The sequence below is a fragment of the Pseudopodoces humilis genome, chromosome 5 (genome assembly GCF_049639895.1).
Source record: "Pseudopodoces humilis isolate 2021_Gansu_Grassland_sample_001 chromosome 5, ASM4963989v1, whole genome shotgun sequence".
Taxonomy (NCBI): Eukaryota; Metazoa; Chordata; class Aves; order Passeriformes; family Paridae; genus Pseudopodoces; species Pseudopodoces humilis.
This window is the reverse complement of record NC_142204.1, coordinates 759,235-787,196: the sequence shown is the minus strand read 5'-3', so window position 1 is coordinate 787,196 and position 27,962 is coordinate 759,235. Positions and strand designations below refer to the sequence as shown.

General features: G+C 37.6%; 1 protein-coding gene across 10 annotated transcripts in view; it reads right to left on the bottom strand.

Moving 5' to 3' along the window:
- The window catches only part of ERC1 (ELKS/RAB6-interacting/CAST family member 1), a 274,756-nt gene that overhangs the window by 125,349 nt on the left and 121,445 nt on the right, over nucleotides 1–27,962 (bottom strand). For all 10 annotated transcript variants that reach the window (XM_014259338.2, XM_088054896.1, XM_088054899.1 and 7 more), the window contains one exon: nucleotides 5,504–5,639. In XM_014259338.2, coding sequence (XP_014114813.1) covers nucleotides 5,504–5,639 — 136 coding nt within the window. The remainder of the gene's footprint in view (nucleotides 1–5,503; nucleotides 5,640–27,962) is intronic.

Sequence of the window (27,962 nt, the reverse complement as noted above, 5' to 3'; positions counted from 1 at the left end):
CAAGAGCTAGCTTTTCTCAAAGCATCTGCCAGGGTTATATTTATGCCTGTATCTCCACTAACTGCAGCACACTGTGCTGAAAATCTCAACCCTCCGACTACGCAGAGAATGAAAAGTTGGTGAACGCTGTATTTTCTGTAATGTATTGTAAAAGCTGATGGAAGTGAAAATTCCTACTGGAATATGACATCACTAATGAATCATGATGCATATTGATGTTTCTACTGCATATGTATATCCTGTTTTGTAATGAAAAGCCAGCTGTCATGGAATCTCTGAGAGAAAGAGCTGGAGGATAAGTTGATCCCAAAACTATTGGCACCACCGCCCAAATAAAAGAGGAGGAAAAATTTGCATACAGCTATTTCAATTAGATTTTTATGATGTGTAACTCAGCCTGCATTTGTTCATACTTGCTGCATTTTCACTAACAAAAGTCCCACATAACCCTGAGAAGCAGACACTGAAACACCAACCCACATTACCTCAGAACCACATTTAGCTAAATTATTGAGAACATGAAACAATATTAAGTTTCATCCTATTTGGTAACTGACAAGAAAAACTCATCCTTTCAAAAACTACTAAAAAAATTCCTTTAAAAATGAATTGCAAAATGAATTGGAATCCTTTCAGCAATTGATGCCATGAGCTGTGTCCTGGAGGATGAGGATGACCTAGACCTGAATTCCTTAAGTGGAATTGCAGGCACTTGCGTAAGTGCTGATGGCCCAAGGAACACTGACACCTCCAAGGCTGGGCAGCACAGGGAATTATCCAGGGACAGGGAGGCCAAAACCTCCCCATGATGTCATTAATGTCTAAAAGGGACTGGGAGAGGAAGAGAGAGAAAAAGAACGTTTGGATCCGAGTAATCCCCCAAGGTGCATGTGAGCTCAGCGAGCAGATTCACGTTTGAGATGTCAGACTGTTCTCTGGAGCAAACCCTGCAGATGCCAGGTGGCTTTAAAGAACACATTTCTGCCAGGCTGACTGTGTTCTGTCACAGCTTGAGCTGTACACTCCCCTCATCTGGCAGGCAAGGATGGAATCTGATATGACAGTGGTTGATATGGAAGAGAAATTAGAGAGGAACTCCCCACTTGAAAGTCACTTATCCCAGGAAAACACCTAATGTATTTAATTAACATAACCAATTTGCTCCAAATCTGATGATGCCTAGAAAGTTTTCAGGATCTTGAATTTTAAGCTTGGAAAGGTTTACTTTAACCATTTCTTCAGCAATTTTGTCCTCACTGTCCAAAAGCAAGTTCAGAGATTAATTAGGAAAGCATAATCTTTCTTTACTAATAGCCAAAGGAGAACACAACATAATTTTCATTGTGGCATAGTATTACTGTTAAGAGATGAAAAAAACTTCATCCACCCCTTGAAATCCACATTGCACTTCTTCATTTCAATAGAGAAAATCTTTTTTGCAAGACAGCAGCTCATTTTTATGTGCACTACTGTCTTGCTGGGATGGAAATCCAACCACAGCATGTCAGGAGGAAACTCTGCAGTGATTTTAGCTCAGATGTGCTGGGCCCCACTTGTGGTGTCAGGTTTTGGGGTGTTGGCAGTGCACTTGCTGTGGTGTTTGTAACAAACACTTAACCACAACAAGGGACCTGCAGCAGCCACCCAGCCCAACCTGGCCAGCTCAGGGCTGGCAAAAGTTAAAGATGCTGCTGAGGGCATTGTCCAAATGCCTCTAAAACACTTGGCAGCCCTGGGGCACTGTGGCTGATATTTCATCAATTTAGAAGGTTCATTTGATGGGAAGGTATTTGTTTATCTCTCCATTTCATTGAGCTTTGTCTGGATCACAGTAAAAAACATTACTGAACATAAAGTTGCATATTTGTTTAGATTAAAAGTAGAGCTCTCTTCCCTGGAAGGATAGGTTTTTCCAATATGATAAAAGAAATACAGTATCACAGCATACACTTGCATGTACAATTCATGGATTAGGAATACACCTTAAATAATTTAAACTTAATTTAAATAATAAAACCCCAAAAAACGAATAAGTTTACTTTCTTTCTACAGTTGCTCACTGAAGTACTCAAACCTATCTTACACATCATCTGGACAGCAATTAGAGACTGATGGGTACCTGCTGCAACACAGATTCAATAGAACACAAACCCACAGCACAGATATTCTGAAAACTCTGGAAAAAAACTCCAGAAGATGCTACAGTGATAGAATAAGAAAATATGCATCCTTCCTTTCAGAAGCCAGCTTGAAGTATCCATTCAAATATAATGAAATTCCAGTGTTACCCTTCTAGGACTAAACAGCAATTATTTTTCATAATTAATTATTTCATAATAGGCAAGCTTTAGTCACTTCAAGCAAAAATGTTCTGCTCCAACCCAACAATTTGTTTGGCTTTTTATCCTGCTTGTAGACCAGACACTCATCAACCTCTCAGGTCTCTGGAGAGTTGTGGCTTCAGGGAACCCAGGAGGAAAAGGCAAATTTGGAAAGCCATTTATCCATCTCACTAGAATTGAGACGTTATGGTTTTCATCCTTCACCCTCTCCCCAAAATACCAAATTTCCACCATCAGAGCCCTGTGAATAAACAAACATTTTGTTAGTGGGCTCAGGAAGAAGGAAAGCACAGGGCTGTGAGGGACAGAGAGGAGAGGAGGGCACTGTGTGCTCGGGAGTTTATTTGTTTATTTGACTGCATTGCAGACAGTCAACCAAAGAACATGCAGATCATATATTTTTAAGCATTTCATAATGTCTTATTATTAATTCCAGCCAAAACCACCAAGACCAAAATTATCTGGAATTGGTGCTTGTGTGTCCTGACCCCAAAGCCAACAATGGTTGCATAAAGATGTTAAATACCTACAGTCCTCTCAGGTTGAATTTTTTTTTTAATCTATTACAAGGCAGTGCACTTTAAGAGTCTAGAGAGAAGACAGGTCTCCACAACTAACAAACTGAAATGTGGTCCTGGGTAAATTTTACTTCCAGGAAACCAAAATGTTGCAGTCCTTGAGAGAGGGAGGCTATAAGCAGAGGGCTCTTCTAAAGGAAGGAGCTTTTATTGAAGCTGTCACTTGTCATTAAACACTCCATATTTTACCTTAGCCTGATATTTTCATTAGAGCATACAGACCTTTTTCATCTGTGAATGAAAGCATTCCCTTCAGCCTTGTGCTGAATATGGGGAAAGGCTCTCTAAAATCCAGCCCACACAAACAGGACAATTATGTTCACAAAAGCAGGAAAAGCACTAGGGAAAGTCAAGTAACATTAATACCATGATAACTTGTACACTTCAGTGTTGACTTACACATCACACTTCAACCTTAAATTATTTAATACATTTAATAATGTCCATTTTTAATGTCAGAAAAACTTGCATATAATTATATAGAAAGCACAGACACCAGTGCAGAATAAAACACAACATAAGTAAAACGCAAAAAACTGTGCACTGCTCTACAGAGATCTCTAGCTGGAAAACCTGAATGGGAAAAGGTAAAGATATCCATGCTGCTATTCATATTTTTATATCTATGATCTCTCAACTGATTAAAACACTTTATAAGTAAAGAATTGGATAATTGCAAGGGTGGCTATACATTCTTAAGGAACTCTGATATAAAGCAGCATCATTTCTTTCCACCACTTTTTTCTGAGCACTGCTACCACCAAAGCTGGACCATCTCCTTGATGTAGCAGAAACTGGTCTAAAAGAGTTTTAAAAGGACTTAAAGTTCTCAGTAACTGAAATATCACTCTCTGCTCATTACTGTGTAGTACAAACATTTTACATAATTTGCTGTCTCTCAAAGAAAAAAAATAAAAGACAAAAAAAAGAAGAAAGAAAAAGTGGTTTCAGTATGCAAATAGAAGCTGAGACAAAACACATTTCAGGCTTTTTTCAGTGTGTTACACATGTGAAGAAGGCAGAAAAATGAAAAGGAAAATAATTATTTGTAGGGGAGGGCCAGAAAAGGAAGGCATCCCTTTTAAAATCTGGAAGTGTTACATAAAAACAAAGATGATGGTCTGATGGAATGGTGTCACTCAATAAATAAATATGTAATTGCAAGGCAAATGTCAAGCACCAGCTGTCTTTTCAGACTTGAAACATAGATTTACTCAAAGAAATCTAACCAAATATTGTAGTAGTTTTAGGAATTTTTAAAGACATTTCAGTAATACCAGGAGGATTGTGTTATTTAAACGTAGCTGCCACACAACGAGAGCCTTGTGAACTGCCACAGCATTACAGCCACAAAAGCCATCAGCAGATGTAGAAATCCCACATTCCTGCCTTTTGTAGGGGTCTGCACTTATGAAATCATTTTCATACACTTGGAACTTAACTCTTTCAGTGCCCTGCACATACAGGACTGGAGCTGATGGATAAAACCAGAAAATCTGGGAGCATTCCCCATGGACAAATGTTTCTGTGGTTCTCCCAAAGTTTTAGCTGAAAACATCCCCCCAGCATCCCACAGAACAAAGTCAAGGAGTTTCTGTTTGAAATAAGGAGAGAATTTATCTTTACTAGAGAACCCTTAGGATGTGTTCTGTGTCTTCACTGTAGAGGTATTAAGATTGGTGGCTGATAAAAAGAAACAGGATTTAACCTAGGATAACAGAGGAAAACACCAAAGAAAGGCTTGCTCTTTAAAGATTTACAAAATGAAAGACTACAGGGTAGGGTGCAGCTTCCATGTTTATTTTCACTCACCAAAAAGAAAGTTATTTTTGTCAATTAAAGAAAACACGGTCAAAATGTTTATTATCCCCACACTTAACATCATGGTGTCTTTGCTCTACTCCAAGCCACTAATTCAATATTTTTATGACAGCAATTGAAAACTTACCGTTTGATCAACCTCCTGCAGCTAATCTCAACACACAGCACACACTGAGGAATATTTCACTTTTATACCAGTGACTTGCTTATGCCTGGGCAGATCTGAGGTGACCAGATAACTCTGTGAGCAGCATGATCACCTCAGAAATAAAGCCAACTGACCAGTAAGAACACCAAGAATTCATGAGGTAAATAAGGATTACACTTAGAAAACACCTCCAGTTAGCCCACAACAATTCCAGCTTTCTCTAAGAATACTTACCTCCTTATCTTTCATTTACTGAAGAAAAGACACCAGTATAAGGTAGAAACAGCTGGGAAAATACACAAAACAGCTAAAGAAAAAGGCTGTTAGGAGAGCAGAGAAGAAAGAAATGTCACACCAATCTCAACACAGAATTGATATCATTATTTCAACGATGCACTTCATAACCAAGCTGACAGTTAAAAGTATATTTTCCCCTTATGAAAACTGAGCAGGATAGGAAGGCAATGAGACAGGCTGCTTTCCTTGAAATGCTGTGGGATAGATGTGTCCTTTTAAACAATCAGGAACAAAGTTGTGAGGAAACAGCAATGAGAAGAGATGGGCCAGCTCAGCCTGCCCCTATCCCAATTGTGTTAATTCAGTTCCCACGTTACCTGAAGCTGTTGGGAGCTGTCATTAAGGTTATCCTCTCGTCTCCTGGCCTCCTCCAGCATCTGTGCACTCTTCTTTTTCTCCACTTGTTCTTTGTGCTTCAGATTTGCTACTTTCTTATTCTGATCTTTAACTTGCCTGCAAAAGACAGGAGCACTCAGAGTGTGGTCCAGAGCTGCTTCCATCAGCCCTGGTGCCAGGCCAGGGGACAGGCAGCACCAAACTCATCCTCCAGCATCACCCTCAACTGTTACAAAAGCATTATTTAGTATTATTTATTTATTTACTTATTTATTTACTTATTTATTTATTTATTTATTTATTTAGTTATTATTTATTTATTTATTATTTATTATTTATTATTATTTATCATTTACCATTTACAATTTATCATTTATTATTTATTATTTTTTGTATAGATATTATTATTCACTACACATTATTCATTAATATTATTATTCCTTAATATTAATCAAAAGATGCACCTGTCCTCTTCTGACTTTGGGGAATAAAACTCTTCTCTGCACACACACACACACATGTACACATAAAACCACAGACATCTAATAATCTATTTTGTTTTGGGACCACTGTATCTAATGTGAGGGAAACAGGAGGAGTGAAAGGAAAAACTACTGGATTTACTAAATAAAAAATACTGAAACGTGACTTGAATATAGAGGATTACAAGAATTAGGCAATCTGTTTCCAGAAGCAAAACAATTTCTTTCCAAACTCAAGATCTATCCATTTTCCTGATATTTTGAGGGATTTCCCATCCCTTCTTTTTTACACAAACAAGACACAACAAGTAAGAACAAACTGTTTGAGGAGGTGTGTATAATTTCCTTTTCACTTGCATCTATGGACTATTTTTGATGATCCTGGCAGCAACCATTGCCTGCAGCCAGGGTTTGGCCTTTCAGGGCATTAAGACACATGGAGTATTGAATCTAATTACAGACCCTTTAATCTCAGCCTCCTGACCACAGAGAACTTCAGTCTAAACTTTTGGTCCAATCTAAACAAAACAGGCTAGCTTTGCTTCCTCAGCCCTTTTCTCCATAATTATACCTGGAGTTTGGATTTTGGAATAAGAGACAGATTCTTTGGTTGCAAGATTTCCCCAGAACATCATGCAAGTAGTGGAGATGGCTCTTTAATTTAGTGTTTAGAAAGCAGAATGATATACCAGCTTCAGATCTGGTATGTTATCCACACAGACAGGGAAGAATGTTTCTTCTGTATTTCAGAAATACTTTTAGAACAGATGACAAACAACCCTTCCTTAATATTTTCTTCAGAACTCACAACAGAAGTATGATCAAGAGCATATCTCTTTGTGATATATTTATGTTCAAATTATGTGCCATATGACCAGTCAGTGTTTTGAGTTCCTCCAAAAACACTTAGGTTCAGCTCTGAGCTCTGCTTTTTTCCAGTGCAAGCCAACTGAGGCTGGGAAAAATTTCCTTTTTTCAGCAAGTTTTCCTTGGTGCTAAAACAAACCATGAGGGTCAAAAAGAGCTGATGGCCTCTAGAGACCGAGAAAAAAGGAAAGTCCTTTTCTGAGGATGTTAAAAGATTATTGGCATATTTAACTACCCTGTCCAGGAGTTCCAGCTGATTTGAGTCAGGATGCTTTTCAAACACAACCAGTGTAATTGTTGAGTTATTCTAACCCAGTGCTGGCACTGGGCACATTGCCCAGTTTGAAAGCAGACTTGCTCAGTGATTAAACAACTTATTGGAAATATTATGCTGGCACCAACTCAGCTTGTACAATACATGGTTCTATTTGTCCAATAAAATAAACACAGAAAGTACAGCTAAATCGATGCAGAAAATGAAAATATGTCAGTCCAACACTTTCAATTCCATATGAGAATTTTTACTTGACTTTTAAATTAAAATTAGAAAATTAAGATTTTTTTTTTTATAAATTTGTAAAGACAGGTTCACATATTGGGAAAATGATCTTTATTACTATAACCACCTAGTTAGATAAGACAATATAATAAATATATTAATAACAATATTAATAAAGCCCCAACCCTCATCAAAATATGTCTGAAATCGATAATCTCCTACACTGTCCAAAATATTTTCAAACAAGTATTTCAAAGAGAGGAGTAATTATAAAGATATGTAGTACTGACATTTTCCTTCTCATGTCTGAACCAAAATTAATGACATTCTAATATATTAGGTAGATGTTTTGAGACAAAGATAAGCTTTATTAAAGTTAAATCTGGAAGTTACCTAGTGTTTGTGATACTGAGATCAATCTTCACAAAACCTTCTACTAGACCAGGTTGCTCCATTTAACCTGGCTTTGAATCATGTGCAAGATACAACTATCCCTCTGTATCTCTGATGTCAAAAAGGAACAAAAGTTGGGCCATAAACTTTTCAAACAATGCAGGTATCAGTGGCATTAACTAAAATTTCCCAAATTGTTTAATTGTATAAATCTGAGACGGTCACGTGAAACTCCAAATCCATAAACCTAAAAAGGCTTGGAGTAATTTGAGACATGAAAAACACATTTCATCTCATCTCAATGCCTGTGGTAGCAATGAAAATTCTCACTTTTACAATCCCTCATGCAGAGAATCATGCAAAAGGTTCAGCACACACAAGTCCACAGCCCTTGGACGTTTGCACAGTGAAAGTTCAGTGGAGCTCTGAAGATTTCGTACTGTGGTTCTGTAAGGAATGCTCTTCCTTCTCTGCCAGATAACTTCCAGTCTTCAAAGCCAGTCACAGAATCATCTTTTCATATATGCAAACAATCTCTTAAAATATTTAAATACTTACTCATATTTTTAATATCAAGAGACCTCTTGATAATAATGGCTTATTAGTTATCACCCCATTAACTGCTCAGTGAGACAGTTCTGTTGCTATTTTAAACACTGCAGTGCTACTGCTGATTGTTCTAAACAATTTCATCTTCACACCACCACTGAACAATGTGCACAACTGGACCACAAACTGAACTGGCACAATAAAATAAAATACAGAAGGATGTGACTGAAGTCAGCGTGCTGCAACTGGGACATTTTATGAGGAGGAAATTTTTTCATAATATATGTGCATAAGGAAGCTTGTTAGGAAGAAAGAAACAGAAAGGAAGAAACAAAGCTCTGTAACTCCCTCAGTTTGAGAGCTCAATTTTGTAAGCTTGATGTTCTTTTAACTCTTTTGAATGCAATTGCACAAATATAGATATAGATTGATTTAGAACACAGATCCCTATCAAAGGGACAGTTAAGTTTAAAAAAAAAAAACCTTACTCTCTGAGAGTATTTTTATTAAAACTGGAAAAACCTGCACAAGATTAAAGATAGTAAAAAGAGAATGACTTATGTACAATGATGGCAAGAGCTTAGAGGTTTATGAATGTTTCTAGAATGCACTACTGTTTGAATGTACAGCAAACAGCAATCTGCAATGTGCACGTGGGCTTCTCATCCAAAATAAAGAGCTAATGAGAGACACATTAAATATTACCATAAATACACATTCCTACCAAAACATCTCTGCAAAACAGGACTGCAAAAGAGAGAAAGGATTCTGGCAATTTTAATTAAAGGTGGAGAGCCAGGTCACGTTCAGTGAGATAAAGCTTTGAAGAAGGTATCAGCTGGAACCAGCAGAAACAATAACAAAACTAACAAGAGCAAAAGAACCTCATCCCAAAAGATGTTTATTCTCAGAGTCACCTCAAATCCAATAACAAAAATGTTATAGTCGTATATAAAAGAAGAAAAATCGAATGAGAAAGTTTATGTTGAATTACAGTGAAGAATCCCACTCATTTTGGAAATCACAATTTCTTTTGCATTTTTAATAGCAATTTTAAGGTAACTATCCTTTTTTGAGAGTCCAGCTGCAAAAGCATTTTGCCCTCAAAAGTGAAAACTCTTTTCCATTATTTTGAATTTTTCTCCATTTCACAGTAAGTCACACCAAGTACTGTTACAGTGTAATGTATTAGATACAAGGAAGTAGAATCAAATTCAGGTTTCTGATTTAAAAACATATGCTCCAAAGTGTTTCAACTAAAGGCAGGCCAAGATATTCAGAATAAATCATTTCACATCCTTTGATTTTGGGTGCCCGGTTTAGGCCATGTGCCTGATGAAAAAATCCCCTGAGATTTCCTAATTTGAACACTGAAACCAACTGTTAATGTCCATGGCTTTACTCTTTCTTTAATAAAACAAAATAAAACAAAAAATCACTTTTAAGAAGACACACCTTTCCACTTCTCTGTGAAATTCTTGAATTTCCAGTGATGAAATATAGCCCAAAACCACAGGGAATAAAGTCAAACAATCACAATAAGCAATAAAAATTTTCAGATGCAAAGATTTCCCATTTTAAAATGATTTCAGAAGAGGAAGACAAATACAAACAATAGAAGAGCAGTGGAGCACCAGGCAGTCCTGCAAAGTGGCAAGTGACTTTGTTACCCATCTCTCCTTGGCAAGACCTTTCCTCACTAAGACCAGTTGAAACACAGGCCCTTTAATTTATTAGTGCTTTCATGAAATCATTTTTTTTCTGTACTAATGTCAGTATTTTTTTTCATTTTGACACTAATCTCATTGTCTTTTACTGTAATGTACATCAGCACACATACAGCTGCTAATTCTCTCCTCCTCATATGGATTTTCATGATACACATTAAGCTATTATCTGCATCTGGTTATCTTTTCTGATGTAATTTCAGATGTTATTCTTGTGAAAGAGAAGTTCATAAAATGTTAACTGAAAATATAAGTTAATTTGAATTTTAATATTATATTTTATATATATAAATATATAAAAAGTATATATATACTTTTCCTTCACATTTATGTGGCTAACACACAACAGTTTTTTTTTTAGAACAATCCAGGTTAAGCAAATATTTAAAATGCTTTAAACCACCACAGAAAACAGAACCTGCAACAAGAAATGTCCACACACACAGGTTGTATTTCACAGTGAATCAGGAACAAACCCTGCTACAGAAAAAACCTCGTTTGACTCATCTGGCTGACAAATATTTCATGTCAGAGGCATTGCTGAGCTCGAGCCCTCACTGCTGTAGCATTACCACCACCCACAGGATGATGCAGCTACTGATCCTGGTGGACAGATGAACTTTAAAGAACTTTAAAGAACTTTAAAGAACTTTAAAGAACTTTAAAGGACACTGTGCGTCTCAACATGACTTAAATTGATAAAATAGTCAATGTGACTGAGAAAGCCTACACTGAAAACTGGATGCAATGTCCTAATAAGTTACTTTGTTTTGAATTGTCAGAGTACCTTGTGCTATGAAATGTTAGGCTCTACAATGTGTAGTGTAGAATTACAGAGCATCTCAAGTTGGGAGATATAAGGATGATCGAGTCCAACTCCCTGCTTGTTTCAGAACCATTCCCCTGAGAGCATTGTCCTTCTCATCCAAAATAAAGAGCTAATGAACTTCTGAGACACATGAAATATCACCATAAATACACATTCCTGCTGGAACAGGCTGGGAGCTGTGACCACTGCTCTGCTCCAGTGTCCCCATGGTGCTCCTCAGCCTGTTCCTGGTGTCCTGAGCATCCTCTGATTCCTTCTCCTCCTGTCCTGTCACTGCTCCCACGGCCAGATCAGCACCCACCCCTCCCCACAGCCCTCCCTGAGGATGCTGCTATCATTGCTAAGGTCTCCAGTCACTTTGCAGTCCTAAGAGACACAGAGAAGCATCCAAATTATGATATTTACCCCAAAATTGCCGCGCCTTTGTTTCTAAGGCCTGCCCCCACACAATATTTTAGCTGGCCGTATCTTTAACCACAACTTCTGAATTTAAAAGATCATCAATACAGAGGCACAGCTGAGTTGTTTGGGTTTTCCTGCTTTTTTTTTTCCAGTTTTGGTACACAAAGAAAAATATTGACATTCTGGGGAATATAGCAGAAGGAAACCAAGGAAAAACTCTGCCCAAAAATGCTGCTTTGTTTTGAAAATAAGGGAAAAAAACTGTTCTGAAAGGTTTTGACTTGGCTTTTAACTGCTCAAAACTCCTTAGGGTCACCAATTCATGGGGAATGGTGGCACTGTTTGGAAAGCCTAATCGTCTCACCTCAAGAAAAAGCAAGTGATGAAAAGAAGATAAATAAGCAAGGAAGGAAACAGGACTGACCACATCTCACAGCCCCATCACCACAGCTGGCTGTGTGACTGACAGCCAAAGGGAAGCTGCCAAGGCTTGAACAAAGTTCTTCATCTTAGGCATGGAAAAACTAGGATCAGGGGAATTGTACACTGCTGAAGGTCTACATGGAATTTCCTAAGCTTGGGGTTTGTTTCTAAGGACTGCAAGTGTTATCTGGGCCTGCTCCTTGGCTTTGGCTGCACACAGCACTTCCAGCTCCTCCAGTAGTTTATCACTATTATAACAAGATCAAAATATTATTTTCAATAATATATTAATATATATTTAACACATTCAACAATATATTAATATATATAATATAATAATATGTATTTCAACTTTCAATATTGTAACAAGATCAAAAATGGTGCTTTAAATTACTGCCTAAAAGAAGTAATAATTTCACTGTGCTTCAGAAACTCGGTTTAATATCACCACCTCTGCTGCTCATTGCATCCAGGCTAAAAAACCAATCACCACACTTAAACTGTTCCTGTTCAGCACTCAGCTGTACTTCTGCCTGTGAACCTCTCCCAAAACCTCTCTTCATTTTGCACTGCTCCTTCCACAAGGTGAGGAATGCCAAGGTAAATATTCACAGATCCTGAAGATTTAACTGGGCTGCTGCATGTGAGTCAAATTGTCCCACGGTGGCTTTAAGGGATGGGGGGTGGACTTCATTTCCTGAGGCTTGGAAACTTTGATTTCTAAAAACAAAGTATGTGTTCAGGTCAGCACTGGAGGAGGCAAGGGATGAAGGCTGTGGGGAACTCGCCCCAAATTTTAGCAACAGGAGCCCAAGAGTGTCTGAATCAAGAGGTGCTGAAGTCAAGGCTTCAAGGAGATCTAGACTTTACTGTCTTTCCTCAGTGATAAGAATTATTTGCATGATATAATGCACATTTCCTGATGCACTCAGCACATCAGCACATCCCTGCAGCTGAAACTACACCAAGGTTTTCTTCCAGAAACAGCTGATGGAAGATACGAGATAGGGGAGCACGTGCCAGAGGAACCTAGAAACTCAATATAATAAAAAAAATGTTACCCCAACCCTCCCCTAATTTGGAGACACCTTGGAAAAGAAATCTACCACCTGATTCATTAGCAACAATGAGGTTTACTAAATAATAACGTGGAATAAGTTATAAATGCATTAATCTCCATGGAATATTTCATGAGGGAATTAAAAAAACACCAGCAGAATTAACCAGGCTCTCCAGTCACTCCAGCTACATACAATGGCAGTCAAATGCTGCTGTCTGAGTATTCTCAGAAAAAAAAAGAAGAAAATAAAAATTGACCCAACCAACTGGCTAAAATTGAGGGATTATCAGCAGAGATTAAACAAAATGTCTTTGTTGAGTGCAACAAGTCCACATCAAATCAAGAAAACCAAAGATTTACTTTCAGACAGGGCCAAATACATGACATTAAATATTTCTGGTAAACATCTATAGCACCTCATGTTTCCATTAATCTCTAATTACGGTTTTGTAGATAAAATCCTTTGCACCTATTTGTCCAGCTAATGTGCAGCTAAAAAAAAGATTAATAAAACAAATGTGCAGCTTCCCAAACACTTAAATTCTCCAGCACCTGTTTCCTAGGAAGCAAGTTCTGTGCTGAAAATGATGAATACCTGAATGAATACATATGATGTATTCACTGATGATGAATACATAATTTCATAAATGGTGTAGAATTTTAAATCAAACTTCAGAGATTAAATATCAAGTTAATTATATGTCAGGTTTGATAACTATTTTTGAAGGATGACACAAGTTGAACTAGAAATTAAACCTTTAACCTTAAAACCTTGCAACTTTTTATTGTTACTAGGAACATTAAAAACACAAACTTCAGGTGAACTCTGAAATAAACCTGTAACACATTGGCATGGGTGTTCCTTTGTTAAGGAAAATACTTTATAATTATAAAATACTAATATTTTAAGGACCTTAATAAAAGCATTCAGTAGTTCAACAAACAAGTTTGTCCTGTTGTATTTTTTTGCCTGCTTTTGTTAATTGAGCAAACAGATGCAAGGCCAAAAATGACATTTATAAAAGGGCTGATTAGGCTTTGGTGTGGATTCCTTGTCCCTGCACCATGCTGGGTGAGTTGAATTTGGCCCTAAGAGTGTGGGAAGAAGTCCCAAAGGTGCTGTTCTCTTTACCTTTAACTCAGCTCACAAAGCAACTGCCCTGGGAGCAGATCACACACAGCCAGCCCCTCTCTAATCCAAAAAGTGTTTCCAAACAGCAATAAAATCTTCCTTATGAATGGCATTTTATTGAGGTTTCAGAGGGTATTTTTGTGATCTAAGATAACATGTGTCTTTTTTAACTGCACTCCCACTAGCCAGAAGAGAAAACAAATCACAATACAGCAGTTGTTTTCTCTCAGACGGGCATGAGATCTTTTAATTCCTTCCAGAACAATACCCAATACAAACAACAATTAAAAACAAAAATCAAATGTAAAAATTAGCAGTAGTAACCAACCAAAAAAATATATGTAAGGAGAAGAAAATTTGAAAACTAGGCATTTAAGAGCCAAGCTAGAGTTGCTTAAAACATGTATATGTATGTAAACAAGCTATGAAGAGAGGAAAGTCCTTTCTAAAAATTTGCAGGAATTTGGGATAACAGTTGAACATTATTATTCTGTCCTCTTGATAGCTGAATGTTTAAAAAAAAAACAAAAACAAGATATGTCTCACACATTTAAGCTGACAAATACTGAAAATCCAGGCTTCAAGCAAAAAGCATTAAACTTAGCAGTTGTTATTAAACTTTAAAACCAAAAGCACCATGAATGCAGTAACTCAGTGCATGAGGATTTCTGATATAAAGGGAAATACACTCACAAGAGCATTCAGTCTTGTAAAAAATAAAGGAAAAGATAAAAGGAAGCAATGCTAGCAGGATCATTCTGAAATCATGTAAACCTGTCCATTTTGGGGGTAAAAGCCTGATGATTTTATGTCACTGAGATATAAATAAATATATTTATATTTATATTTATATTTATATTTATATTTATATTTATATTTATGTGCATATTTATATTTATATTTATATTTATATTTATATTTATGTTTATATGTATATTTATATTTATATTTATATGTATACTTATATTTATATTTATATTTATATTTATATTTAATTTATATTATATTATATTTAATATATTTATAATATATTTATAATATATTTATTTATAAATAAATAGCCCAAATAAAAATCTGATATAATTACATGGATCTGATACAGAACAAGTATGTCCATGAGTATTATGAATACATACTTTAATTTTTACTGTATGATGAAGGAGCACATTAAAAAAAACCTCCAGTGACAAGATGCCCCATGTGTCAGATATCTGAAATATGCTCCCACTGATACTCTCAGAGATCAGAAGGTTGGCTAATTAAATTAGCTCTAGTTTGGAGTGTGGACTCAGACAGAGATATTCTTTATCTAGGCAATTACACTACTCCAGTGAACCACTTTTTATTTGGTGACCTTGAGACAAATGAGGCAAAATTAAGATTTTAATTGAGCTGATCCCCCTGGCAGGGCAACTGCCTTGATGCAAGATGTCACTGAGAGATTTTCTGCTTCCCTTCAATGAAATGATTTTCCAAGTCATTGGGGAACACTCCTAACCATCAGGAAATATCAGCAAACAACAGCCTTTCTTGTCAAGAAGAATATTACTAACAAAAATACAAGATATTTTCTATAAATCATCTCTCTTTTTATATGAAGACATACATCAGAGATTGAGAGGTGTAAACAGAATGAATTGAAAATCTAATTCATATTAATGAGGCTATGGTCAAAACAGGAAAAAGAAAGACAAGAGGAGCTTTTGAGTCCCTTTCTACTTAGAAATAAAATTTCCCTACCTTTAATTCAAGAAACTATTCCAAGATGCAGAAGTAAACACACAACACACTCTTTCCTCTCTGGAATTTTCAATAAATCAGATGTGCATTTCCAGAGAACATTTTGCCACTCCAGTTTGTCATTCTTGGTCACTTTTGGTTTTGTAGAAAAATAATTAAGTCACTTGTAATGGTAAAGTTCATTCCAAAGTGCCTGAAGGAAGGAAGTTGGAAGTGAATCACTCCAAGCCCACTGCCACCCCAAAACTACCAACATTTGTGATGCCAGTTTCTATCAGATCTGTTCAGTATTGTAAATAGATACAAAGGAATTAAAAAAATTAAAAGCACTTTACAAGACAGGAGTGCTGGGTCAATAGAGGGACAGGAGGCACTTTACCCCTTGGAGATGGGAGTTAATTACTCAGCCAGGAACAGAAAGTGACAACTGGAAACACTTTGTTCTCTAAGGAAGTGAAAAAAAAAAAACATTTATTTTAATTAAGAAGAATGGGCTATCTGCTGGATAAGCAGGAAATTAAGTAAGTTACTGAGAGCTTGATTAAATCTGCCTGAATTGCCTGGGGTACCTCAAGAAGAGTATCTAGAAAAGCTGAATATTCCAGTATGAAAGGGCCCTCTATTGTCTGCAGATGAAGAACACATTCTGCAGAGGAGGGAATACTTGAACACCACCCTGCAAAAACAATGAAATGGAACAGAGCCATACAAGAGAAAGGGGGAAAAAAAGAGCTTTCTAATTTAATTTTAGCCTAAGAATGTTAAGCATGTTTTTATCTTGCAGTATCTCTAATAGCCTACTTGGGATTTCATGGGTAAGAAATTTTGTTTTCATTTTACAGTAAAGAGATTAAGAATGATTTCCAATGATCTGACTGACAGCAATAGAACTGTTCACTGAATCTATAAACTGTATGACTGCAATAAATATCTCTGCTTATCTAACATATTTTTCCTGCAAAAGATGAGGAATTATTTGCAGAGGTGATGCACAGGCCTGTTAGAGATGCTGGTTTCACAGGAATGAGGATGGAAAATGTGAGCTAAGTGAGCAGTGGAGTAATGGCCTCAACTGGGAAGTGGAGCAGTGGAAGGCAACCCTGAAACAGGAGGTTTTGAGCATCTGAGGCACACCTTGTGTAATGATTCACTCCTGCACACTTTACCATTACATTTAGGAATCTGAAAGGAGTCTTTCACCAGGAAAAATGGAGCAAAAGCAGATACTGAGCTGCTCATCCTTTTCAGCAACTTTTTAAAAAGTCCTGCCTGACTGCATTCTCTGTAAATATCGTATTATTACATTAATATCATATTATTGCTGAGTGCAGGGCCTGTTAAAGCTTGTGCTTCTGTCACTTATGGAACCCTTTGCACCAATCCTATTTTGCCACAGAAATACACATTCACTGCCTGGCTTTTAGAATTTGAACAGAAATAAAAATCTAGCCATTTGGGGGGATAAAATTTTGCAAGGAAGCTAGCCATTAAAGAGGGAAAATAACCTTCAGGTTTTATTCCTTAGACTAAACTTGATGGGACACATATGGGTTAGTCAAAATGTGTAATGTTGCATGAAGTTTGAGTGATCATTTCATTTAATCTTCTGATGATGACATGCTATGTAATTTGTTAGCTTTGGGATACAGGAAGATTAAGACATATTTTAAAATGTCTTCTAGAAATAATGTTGTCTTTTGATGTTTCAAATAATACGGGAAAAAGACCACCTTTTGGTTATAAATGTGTTTTTTCCTGAAAAAAAAAGGAAATTGTGAAGGATTTCTCTCCTCAGAGTATTTGACTCGGACCTCTTCAAAATTCCCAGCATAGTGAGACACACACAAATCCTCCCTAGTGCCATGTCATTTGTCTTTCCAGTGCTACCTCAGTTCAAAATCCCACTGGAAACCTGAACATTTTGTGAATATGTGTGCTGAAAAGAAAGGAAAAACACCAAGAGAAAAATGACTGGTTGTTTTTTCACATAATTAAATTAATTTCAGCAGGTAGTAGGAAATTAATCAGACCACGTAAGAGCACAGAAAACTGAGAATTCTGAGATGATGTACAGCTGTGAATAATTTTGCTTAATTCTGCAGTCACATGAGGCAAGAAGAGAGGACCTTTGACACAAAAGGTACAGATTCCACTGCAGATGGAGGAGGAAAGCTCTGATAATCACTATATATAAAGAAAATTTGAAAGGCTACACCAGTGACTTCTTCTAAGGGAAACCACAGTTCTATTTTGTGACCTACTCATCACCACCTGATGCCTTCATTGTTTCCCTTCCCCACTGTCATCTCTAAGATGCCTTATTTCTCCTCACTTACAAGAATCAGATAACTCTAAAAAAAAAAAGAGTATTTCTTAGTGTCAATATTTCCAGAAAGCCATTTTTACTCTAAGTAGAATTAGAGGAAACATATACTGAATAGAAAACAACTACTACAGATTACTGCTTTTTGGAGACAGCCAAGGAAATTTAAGTGGAAACTTCTTTGAAGACATTTCTGTCTCTGCTGAGCTAAAACCGCTGCTGACTCAACACACTTGAAATTTTTATCACTTCCTGGCACGGTTAATGACCAAAATTGTGGCACAGGGAGGACCTGGAGCCTTCTGGAGGTCTGAAACTGGAGAGCCAGGAAGGAGAGGAACTTCTCCTGCCCTGCTGTCAGCTCCTGTCAGTGTGCAGAGGAATTTCCAGCGCAGTGAGAGCCCACAGGTACCACACACCTGCCACTGAGTGCTCTGCTGCTTTCTGCCTGTTAAAAAGGACTTTGGAATAGTGTTGGAGTCTGAGATACAGAGTGTGTGCCCTTGTTTCTGATACTTAATTATAAGATCTAGAAAAACACTGAATTTCATATAACATGAAATTCATGAGCTTGTTTTCATGGTGATACATGAGAACAAATGCTGAAGTTAGATAGGAAAAGTATAAGTGTGTAGATTAGAAAGTTTCTTAAATCACTGGGTGAAAAAGTTAGTTTAGAGAACAGGAGACAAGGTGGAGGATTTAGGGTGTTGCCTCTTGTCCTTCTTTCTTCTTCATGTTCTTCTCCTCGGGGTTTTTGGGTGGTAGTAAGTGATTGGGTAAAAGATGTTGGAGTGCAACACACAGGTGTTGGGTCATTGGGTCACTGAGAAAAATAATTTAGTTGGCATCTGTTAATTGGGTAAATGGACATATAAAAGACCTTGAAGAAGATCTTTGATGGCCATTTTACCCCTTTTCTATCCTAGTGCACATAGCTCCTTGTACCTTGTAATGCTGATAAGAAAAAATAAACAACTGAGATAGAACAAGAGAAAACTGCCTCCCTCTCATCAATCTTCAGTTCAAAGGGAAAAAGAACTTAACCCAAAAGTCCATAACGAGACAGAATAGCACCCTGAGTTTCCTGTACTTGCTGAATATTTTATGCACTATTATCTGTTATTTTGTTATAGAAGGATGATATTTTAAATATTTCTTTGGTGGTTAGACTTGTTCTGTTTAATGTACGTTTAGGACTCTGGAAAAAAGACTGAAATAATCCCCCCAGATTTAGTATTTTGTTTTTACTTTGATTTTATAAGGCTACACTTGAGTTGCTACACTGACATTTAATTTTATGTGGACACTCTTAGCAGACTTTTACCTGGATTCACGCCACCAGCCTGTACTCCTCTAATCACCAAACCACTTGGCTTGTGGAAATAAGGTTTACAGTATTTCATTAGAAACTTCCTACAGTGTCAAATTCTCCCCAGTATATCAAAGAATCCAGAAAATGTTCTTCTAAGAACTGGATTACTTGCTTTAAAATATGGCAGACAGTACAATCAATTATGTGATTTAAACTAAGAAAATGTGAGATTAGAAAGTAAGAACACTTAAAGACAAGCCTGCTGTGGGATATCTCCTGTCCTGTTAAGCTGTTTGTTATGTAGTTTGGGGCTGGAAAATCTTATTTCTGCATTTTTTATTCTATATTTTTATTATATATATTATATATTATTTCTGCATTATTTCTTCCCTTGAGAAGTATGCAGTTGCTCACATGATTGCCAGTCTTTTCATCTTTATCTATCTCAACTTTCATGACACATATTCAGAAGAACAGCTTATAAGAACTGGAACACATGAATTTATGGCTTTTTTTCTATTTTTTTTCGCTGCTGCAGGTAATGACACCAGTGCAGTGTTATTTGGCTTGTTCCTCTTGAACTCAGCCAGCACTGGGGAGTTCTTTTTGGGAAGCTGTCACCAGCAGAGATGCTTAGCAAAAACCTTCTCACAGCAAACTGCTTTAATCACTGTGCTTTCCACAACAATTTTATTTCCTGTGAGTCAGCAGCGAGTGCATGTCACAACCAAACACTGATGTGGATTATTAAGTAATTAATTAATTATGGAATTAATATAACCAAAGCTGCTCTTGATGAGAACAGAAATAATTCAGAGGATTTCTTCCTGCTAGAGGACAGACATACCTAACACTCTTTTCACATATTCAGTTCTTTCCCAGGAGACACATTTGCTTTGATGTCTGAAAAAATTGCTTTACAGCATTCACAGAAAAATAAAGTTATGACTCCTGTAGTAGCTTCCAAGGTAGCCTGTAACTTCACAAAACAGCTATTTCTTCATATGTTGCAGTCAATAGTAACTAGACAGTCTGAAATGTTTAGGAAAGAAACCAGAGTACTTCAACCACTGTAATTTTCCTGTTTGCCCTGAGGAGAATCTTTTTATTTGTTTCTGGCCAGCAGAGATTTTGTAATTCCAAGAGCAGTCATTCCACCTATTTCCTTACACTCTTGATTTATTTCAACAAATAAATGAAAACCTCAGCAACTAACCATCATCATTTTAAAAATGGAAAAAAAAGTAATCCAAAATAATCGATAAACCAAGTAAGAAACTGTGAGGACAGAATGGACAATCTCTTTAACACCTTAGAAAACTCTTCCAAGTTCCTGCTCCTAACACTTGGTCACCTCAAATCACATCCAGATCTTCTCTAGCCAAATTTTACATTGTGCTTTAAATGTGAGAAATTAAAGTTGTGGTTACATTGTTTGTGAAAAGAGAAACCACGCCAGGTCCCAGAAATACCACAACCAAACAGCACCCTCAAATTGTTTATGGTTAATTCCAGCACAGGAACTGATAAAACCCTGCAGCCACAGGGACTGAAGTCACAACATTTACATTTTCAGTTCAACATTTACAATTTAACATCTTCATCATCCAAAGCAGCCCAAGCTGCTCCTGTGCTGTAGCAGGAGAATTCCCTGCTCGAGCAAGAGGCACAGCGCTCACTCCAGAGGAAAACACTCCCAGGGCACCAAAAGTTCCCTGCCACTCGTGTTTTTGGGATCTGGAGGGGTCATTCAAGGCCAGGCCTCCTCTCCCCAGTAATTACAAGTGTGCCAGCGTGACCCACTGAGTGAGGAAGGTATTGATGGATGACAACAACAGGATTGAATCCCGTCTTTTGTGGGAGGAAGGAAAGCGCGCAGCGGGGCCGCGAGCGCGGCGCCCGTGCCAAACCAAGGTCAGCACGCTGACACGATTCAGAGGCGTCAGCAGCACCCCAGCACCAGGGGATTCCAGCCAGCACCACGTTTTTCAGTGCTAACCATCAACAGCAAAGGCAGATGTTGGTTGGTAACTCAGAGTTTCAGTCATTAAGTAGTGGCTGGCTGGGCAAAGACGCTGTCTGGAACAATTATGATCGTTCCTTCTTCAGGAGTCACGGATGGTTTCTACCAACAGACTTTATCAGCAAAGACTAAAATCCAACATGGTTGCAGAGCTCTCAAAGGCAATTGAGAGTCATTAAATAATGTACTTTTACTTGTATTATTTAGGCCACAGACGTTTACTCCGAGCTACTCTATTGAAATCCCAAAATCTGTGGTTAGCAACTGCTTTTCAAATATAAAAACAGGAAAAAAAATCATGGCTGAAATTCTTTTCAGTGGTTTATCACTTCGTGTCTTCACAAATTCATCCTCTTGCTAATTCACTTATCTTTAACCCTCAGCCCTTGGCTCTTTCTGACAGAACAGCACCAAAACCAGTTCTGCAGCACCACTGCAAGGTTTCAGCTGCAATGATAAAGATCCAGCAGTTAAAGTTTCTACAAGCAGTATTTCAGAGGAGCTACTTCTTCACTCCATACCATGTGTATGTATCACAGCACGTGGCTAATGGCCAATCTCTCCTCACAGGAACAGATAAAACCAGTGACATTTAAACTGTCCTGCTCCAGCTTCCTGTTCCTGTAGGTTTTTTTCCCTTTAAAAGCTTCACTGGTTAGCCTTCCCCCTTCCTGCCAGTGCACAACAGCATTGATTTACAATGGTTTGATATAAATTCTTTCCTTCTAAACATGCACCCTATTCAACCCATCCTCCTACACAGACTTAACCGATCCTCTGATCTTTTATTTTGCAATCATGTAATTGGATGTGCAATCTTCTGTAAGATCTCAATTTTAGCTGAATAGACAGTCTTATAAACACCCTTTCAAAAGTGGATACTGACCTTGAGGTGAGGCTGAAGGGAGCAGCAAATCCAGGAAGGAGATGCGAAAGAGAAAGAGTTAGAGTTTGTGAAAACAGAGTCCAGAGATAAAGCAGTTCAAGAATAAAGGACAAAACAAGCAGATATAAATCAGGTAATGACACACAGACACACACAATCATTCACAAACACAGAGCTGCATGTTTTATAGACATCTAAAAAAAAAAAAAAGAAATAAGAGAAAAAAGGACCTTTAGATTAGATTACACCATTTCAACTAGAGGCAACTTTCTGTAGAGAAAATAGTCTCCAATACTTAAAAGTTCTTGGAAAAAGAAAATAAGCTGTCTTACAAGAAAACTCTGGATTTGCATCATGTCATTAGCAAGTACCCTTCTTCCAGAATTCTAATGAACATTTTGAAAATACAGAGTTTGACTGAGATGAAACCTATTGTCTTCCCTTACAACATCATCTAAGGGCTTATTTTCTCTCCATGAGTAAGACATGCAATTTTTTCACTTTTCCTGCAGATGATCCCAACTTGTCTAAAGGGACTGAACAGAAAGGAAAAAACCCCAACCTCTGAGTAAAGTCCTCGAGACCTGAAGACTTGTCAAAGCTAAAAGCTCATCTTTCTTAATTTTGACACTGAAGTCACCCCTTCCAAAGAGAAACAAAAAAAGCAGCTGCCTCTTCTTCCTGCCACATCATTCTCCTGTACCAGGTGCAATCTAAAAACAATAATGACCAAACAGGTAATTTTTGACAGTTCTCTCCAACATTGTTCAACAGCAGAACTGACCAAGACAAAATGCTGGAGTCCCCTGTAGAGCACGAGGTCCCATAGGTTCATTATTGCTTTTTTTTCCCCAAATGTCTCCCATATCTTTCATAGGCATGTGCTGTCAATTTCACTGATAACAGCAAGGTAAGGCACCAAGGAACCATAAATACAGATATTTTCAATCTGGTTTTAAATTTCATGGTTTTTAAGTCAATAGAAGAGAGGCAAAGGAAATGTCCTTCTGTCCAAAGTAGCAATTTGGATTTTACAACATTTGTTGTACTTCTCCCATGGCAAAATTTCACTCTAAAAAGGCAGGATACAGGCTGGATAAAAATATTTCTATAGGACAGGCTAACTGCTATATTCTTTATTACTCTTGGTATATGGAGGCATGTAAATGAAATTTGAAGTCCTTATTTATGGCATAAATTTTACTATCAACCGTGCAGGGTGTTGAATTTGTACAAGCAGCTGTTGTTGGTCTGTAACAGATTAACTAGTGCAAAGGTACTTTTCTTTGGCTTCTGAACCAACATTCCTCAAATCCAGCTCTTCAAGGACAGCTGTTGTAAAGGCTTTATTAGTTGGGGATTTGGGGAAAGATGAGACTTGTAAAATGCAAATACCACATCTCAGCGTTTGATCTTGAAGTAACTTATAAGGTTCCAAAAGCCTTGGTTAATTCATAAAGAAAAATGTGTAAGTAACAATTCTGACTGAAATCCAAGACTGCAAACAGATTTAACAAAAGGGAACAAAAATGTGAAAATAAAAAATTGGTTAAATATGGGAATAAATATGGTAAGGGGAAAAATGTAGGACTTCTCATTTTGTGTTTTGGGGATCCTTTGGTTGTGTTGTAATGATGTGATATTGTTTCTTCAGTTTAACAGTGAAAAACATACAGGCCACAACTCAGAACAGCCCAGGGGGATTTAAATGAACCATACAGTTCTTCCAACTGCTGTTAAAGGTAGCATCTTTTGCTGGCACAGGATGAAGGCAAAACAGTATGTACAGCTGAGGTCACTTGCAATTTTCTGTGTGATACTGAAGTATTATTTAACCAGCTGCATGGGTTTTAAACAGAATAATTATTGCTACATCTCCATTTTGTTATGGAATAATTCCTTCTTCCAAAGAAAAAGACATTTTGTGTAATTGCTAGCCCCCTTTTCGAAGCTTTTGTTACAGAAGTACAAAGTATTTTTCAGAAGTGTGGATTTTTAGAATTACCATAGTATTTACCCAAACAAAAATAGGGACTATGTCTGAAAGCACATTTAAATTAGAAAAAAAAAGCTCTGTAAGTGTGCTATGACTCCAACTAAAAGCAAGGCAGACACCTGCAAGTGTCAGCTCTTGGGAGGTAAATGGAGACCTGCCATGGGCTGGAGCTACATCAGTGAAATTGAACAGGAGCACAGCAGGCAGCAGCCCCAAGCAAGCAGGACCAGGGACACACCAGACATGCTGGTCACAGAGCAGAATCACAACTTCTGTTTGCACCTTTCCCTTCCAGCAAGAGCACAATTGCAGCATTCCTCCCAAAATCCAGCAGCAGCAGCGCTCCTGCCCAGCCCCACCAGCACTCACAGGGACAGCAGACAATGGTAATGCCAGCTGGCAGGCTCACAGAAACACACTCTCCTTGAAAATACATCTCCTGAACTTTAAAGGTTGACTTGAATCTGATCACTGGGTGAGGATCAAAAAAAAACCTTAAGCATTTTAATTAAGAAATCTATATTTTAACCAAAGCTGTTGGTTATTCCAGCTACAATTTTTTCCCACACGCTTGTGTCATTATAGGGAGTGGAATGAGCCTGCTACATTTGTCTGAGATGTACTTAGGATGGAGTTTATGTAATGGTTTTCAGTCAATTTTTGAATTCCCCTTGTCTGACAGTGAGTGATTGTGTATATTTATTACTCTGTCACTCCTTCAAAGCAATCTGACAGGGAACAATAGGCATTTGATCTTCCTTGTGTCTGTCAGAGCAGAAAGGCTATTTACGTTTACCCCTTTTGAAATGTTCTCTTGATAAAAAAAAATGATGGCTGGTCTCTTTTCTAGGTTGGTATTTAGAGGGCTAGGGAAGAGATGGAAGGCAGAGACAGAAGGTTTGTGTATGCATCATGCACACATGTATGCATGGGTCTAAGAGCACAAACCCAGCCACAGATGGCCACAATGGAGCACTAAAATTACTATTTCACTGGCACTTACTGCATATTCCCTTTGTTCTTTCTGCACTCCAAGACAATGCCAGGACCTGACACTTTTATTTTTACTGTATCAGTTGTATAAAAGAGTTTTGGTGGGGTTTTTTCTGCTCCTTTCACAGTAGGTTGTGAGTATGGATACTCCCATATTGCTCAAAGATGTTGAGTGAAATAAAGCTACAGAGCAACTTTTGAAGGGATGTAATAAAGGCAGGTAACAATGAAACTGATATGCAGACTAGGCTCGTTATTTACCTGATGCACTTTCTCCTCACGTTTATAATTATTTTAATTATATCACAGCTCTTACACTCTGCTGGTCTAACAGCTGGATTAAGAGATATCTGCTAAATAAAATCCATTATTGCTACAATATAAGGCAGATGACAACTCCTACACTCTTTACAGATAATAGACATGAGAGGAAGTGCTGGAAAGCCACCTTGATTTAATGATAAAAACAAGCAGCACCTCAGCACTACAGAAAATGTGGCAGGAAAAGAAGCCTTGAAGAAAGTTGACAATCAGTGCTTCTCATTTCTGGCATTTCTCTAGTGCAGGGTCCTTCCTGGAGGGTCCAAGGTCAGACCCTCAGTCTCAGATTAGCAGACAAACCACGCTCTGAGCCAGCCCAGTGCTGAAGTTTGCCAATTTGCTGGTGTGCTCCCAGTGCCATGGAATCCATGGAATCACTCTGTGTAGGACAGGGTAGGACAGTCCAGGGCTGCTGGGACAGGGAGGGAACACCAGGTCTGGGTGGCAGCTCCTCCAGCCCCACTGCTCACCACACCTGGGGCTCTCTGACCTTCTATTTCAGAACTGCAATATCACAAATTGCAGCATCTCCCAAAACACAGGAGGAGGGAAAGAATGGGAAATAAAGGAGAGCTAAATAAAGAACAAATAGAAGGAGGGTATCCCATTGTATGAGAAAGGTGGGGATGGACTGAGGAGTCACCGTAAAATCACTGTGGTGGGGTTTTTATCTGCTGCTCTCTACAGATGGATTTGCAATTCCTGGCAGTGTCTCTGTGTCTCTCTTTTCCTCCTTAGATGTAGGTTTCAAAAGCAATTAGTGAGTCTGAGTCTGCTCCTAAGGCCCTTTAACAAAGGCTGATTCCAGGGGGCAGAAGCTCTCTGAAAGTCAGCACACTTTCAGGTGTCTGCAGTTAAATACCTGTAAGCAAATGTGCCTGCATCTTTTATTGCTATCTGCTCCAAGAAGTCATGTTCATATGAAATGTTTTTTGTTTTCCCCCTGTGAAACTTGACAGGGGACTTGAGGTGAAATGCTGATCTTGTATGCAGATACAGCAAGGCTGAGAAGAAAGAAATTACTTCTTCCTTTCCTAGCTTGGAAATTATGAAAATCTTAATATTCAACAGATCTGTGTGCTCAGAGGTGGAGCTGGACTAACTGTGGGCCTGATCACTTCTTTCCATTACAAAACCCTGTCCTCAGTTGCTGCCAAATGTTCAAAAGTTGTGCTGCTATTTCCCATGACAGGTTCAACCTAACTGGGGATTTTTGTGAAGAATTTCAGCTGTGTCCTTCACAAGAGGCAGCACTTTTATGGAAAAAGTTTGTTCGTGTATGGTTAAAAATTGTATCGTTTCACATAAAATGTGAATTAAAATTATAAGGCAATCTTCATTTCAGAATATCCTAAGTTTTGAGTGATTCACCTTAGAATTTTAATGTTCACTTAAGCTACAGATTTTTGAGGGAAGTGGATGAAAAACACAACAACAACAGATTCTGCCTTGTAATAATGCCATGCAACTATAAGATAAATATATTTGATTTGCTGTATGTTTTATGGCAGAAAAATGGATTGAAGTATTTTAAAATAATATTTAATTGTTTCAGGTTTTCCAATGCCTGAATCAGAGTTCAATTTATTTTTGGAGGACTATAATCAGTTAAGACAATACAGAATTACAGCTATACCATCTCTCAAGGTTAACTTTAGCAGTGATGATTATGACTTTTTAAACACCTTTCTTTAAATTTGACAACATATCTTTAAATTATTAATATGCCTTGATGTGGTTCTTGCCTAGGAATGCTCTAAAAAACTATTTAAAAATTCACAGAAACAACAAACTTGAAAACCAAAGACAATTATTCCAAGATATGAGTAGCAGTTTGAAAGTATTTCAGCTTCAAACTGCTGACTTAACTTAGGGCATAATTTACATAATTAGTACAGTTTCCTTTACACTATTCTAGGAAACTGTAAAGCTGATGGAAAATACAGCTAATTTCTCTCTCCATCTATCCTTCATAGAACACTACACAAATATATTTGTCTCAAAGACAGACAAAATGGGATGCTGCATTCTACTGTTCACATTTTTCAGCACTCCTCTGAGATCCTCCAGTGTTTTTTTAATCTTTTATTTACTGTTGAGAAGAAATATTTAAGATGAGGGGTATACCTTTTGGCTTCTACAAATCAAAAGTTGGAAGGCTTCTTGAAAAGGGCATCCTTAAATTCTTTTCAGGAAAGCTCTCTAAATTCTCTTTCTTAAAACAGCCACTAATTCCAGCTGTCCTTAACAGGACTGCTGGTATTCCACAGCTGAGTGCTGTCTTCCTTTGCTCCCAAAGGATAGTTTCCTTCAGGAAAAAAGCCCTGTGTCCTCACAAGAACTACCTATCTTATATAGTGAGTGTGGCAAATGAAAATCAATTTTCAGCCTGCAGCTGAAGCAGGAGTTCCATGTGTACTCACTCAGTGCTGGCTTCTGGAGACACGTGTACAGATATTCTTTATCCACCTCCCGAGTAC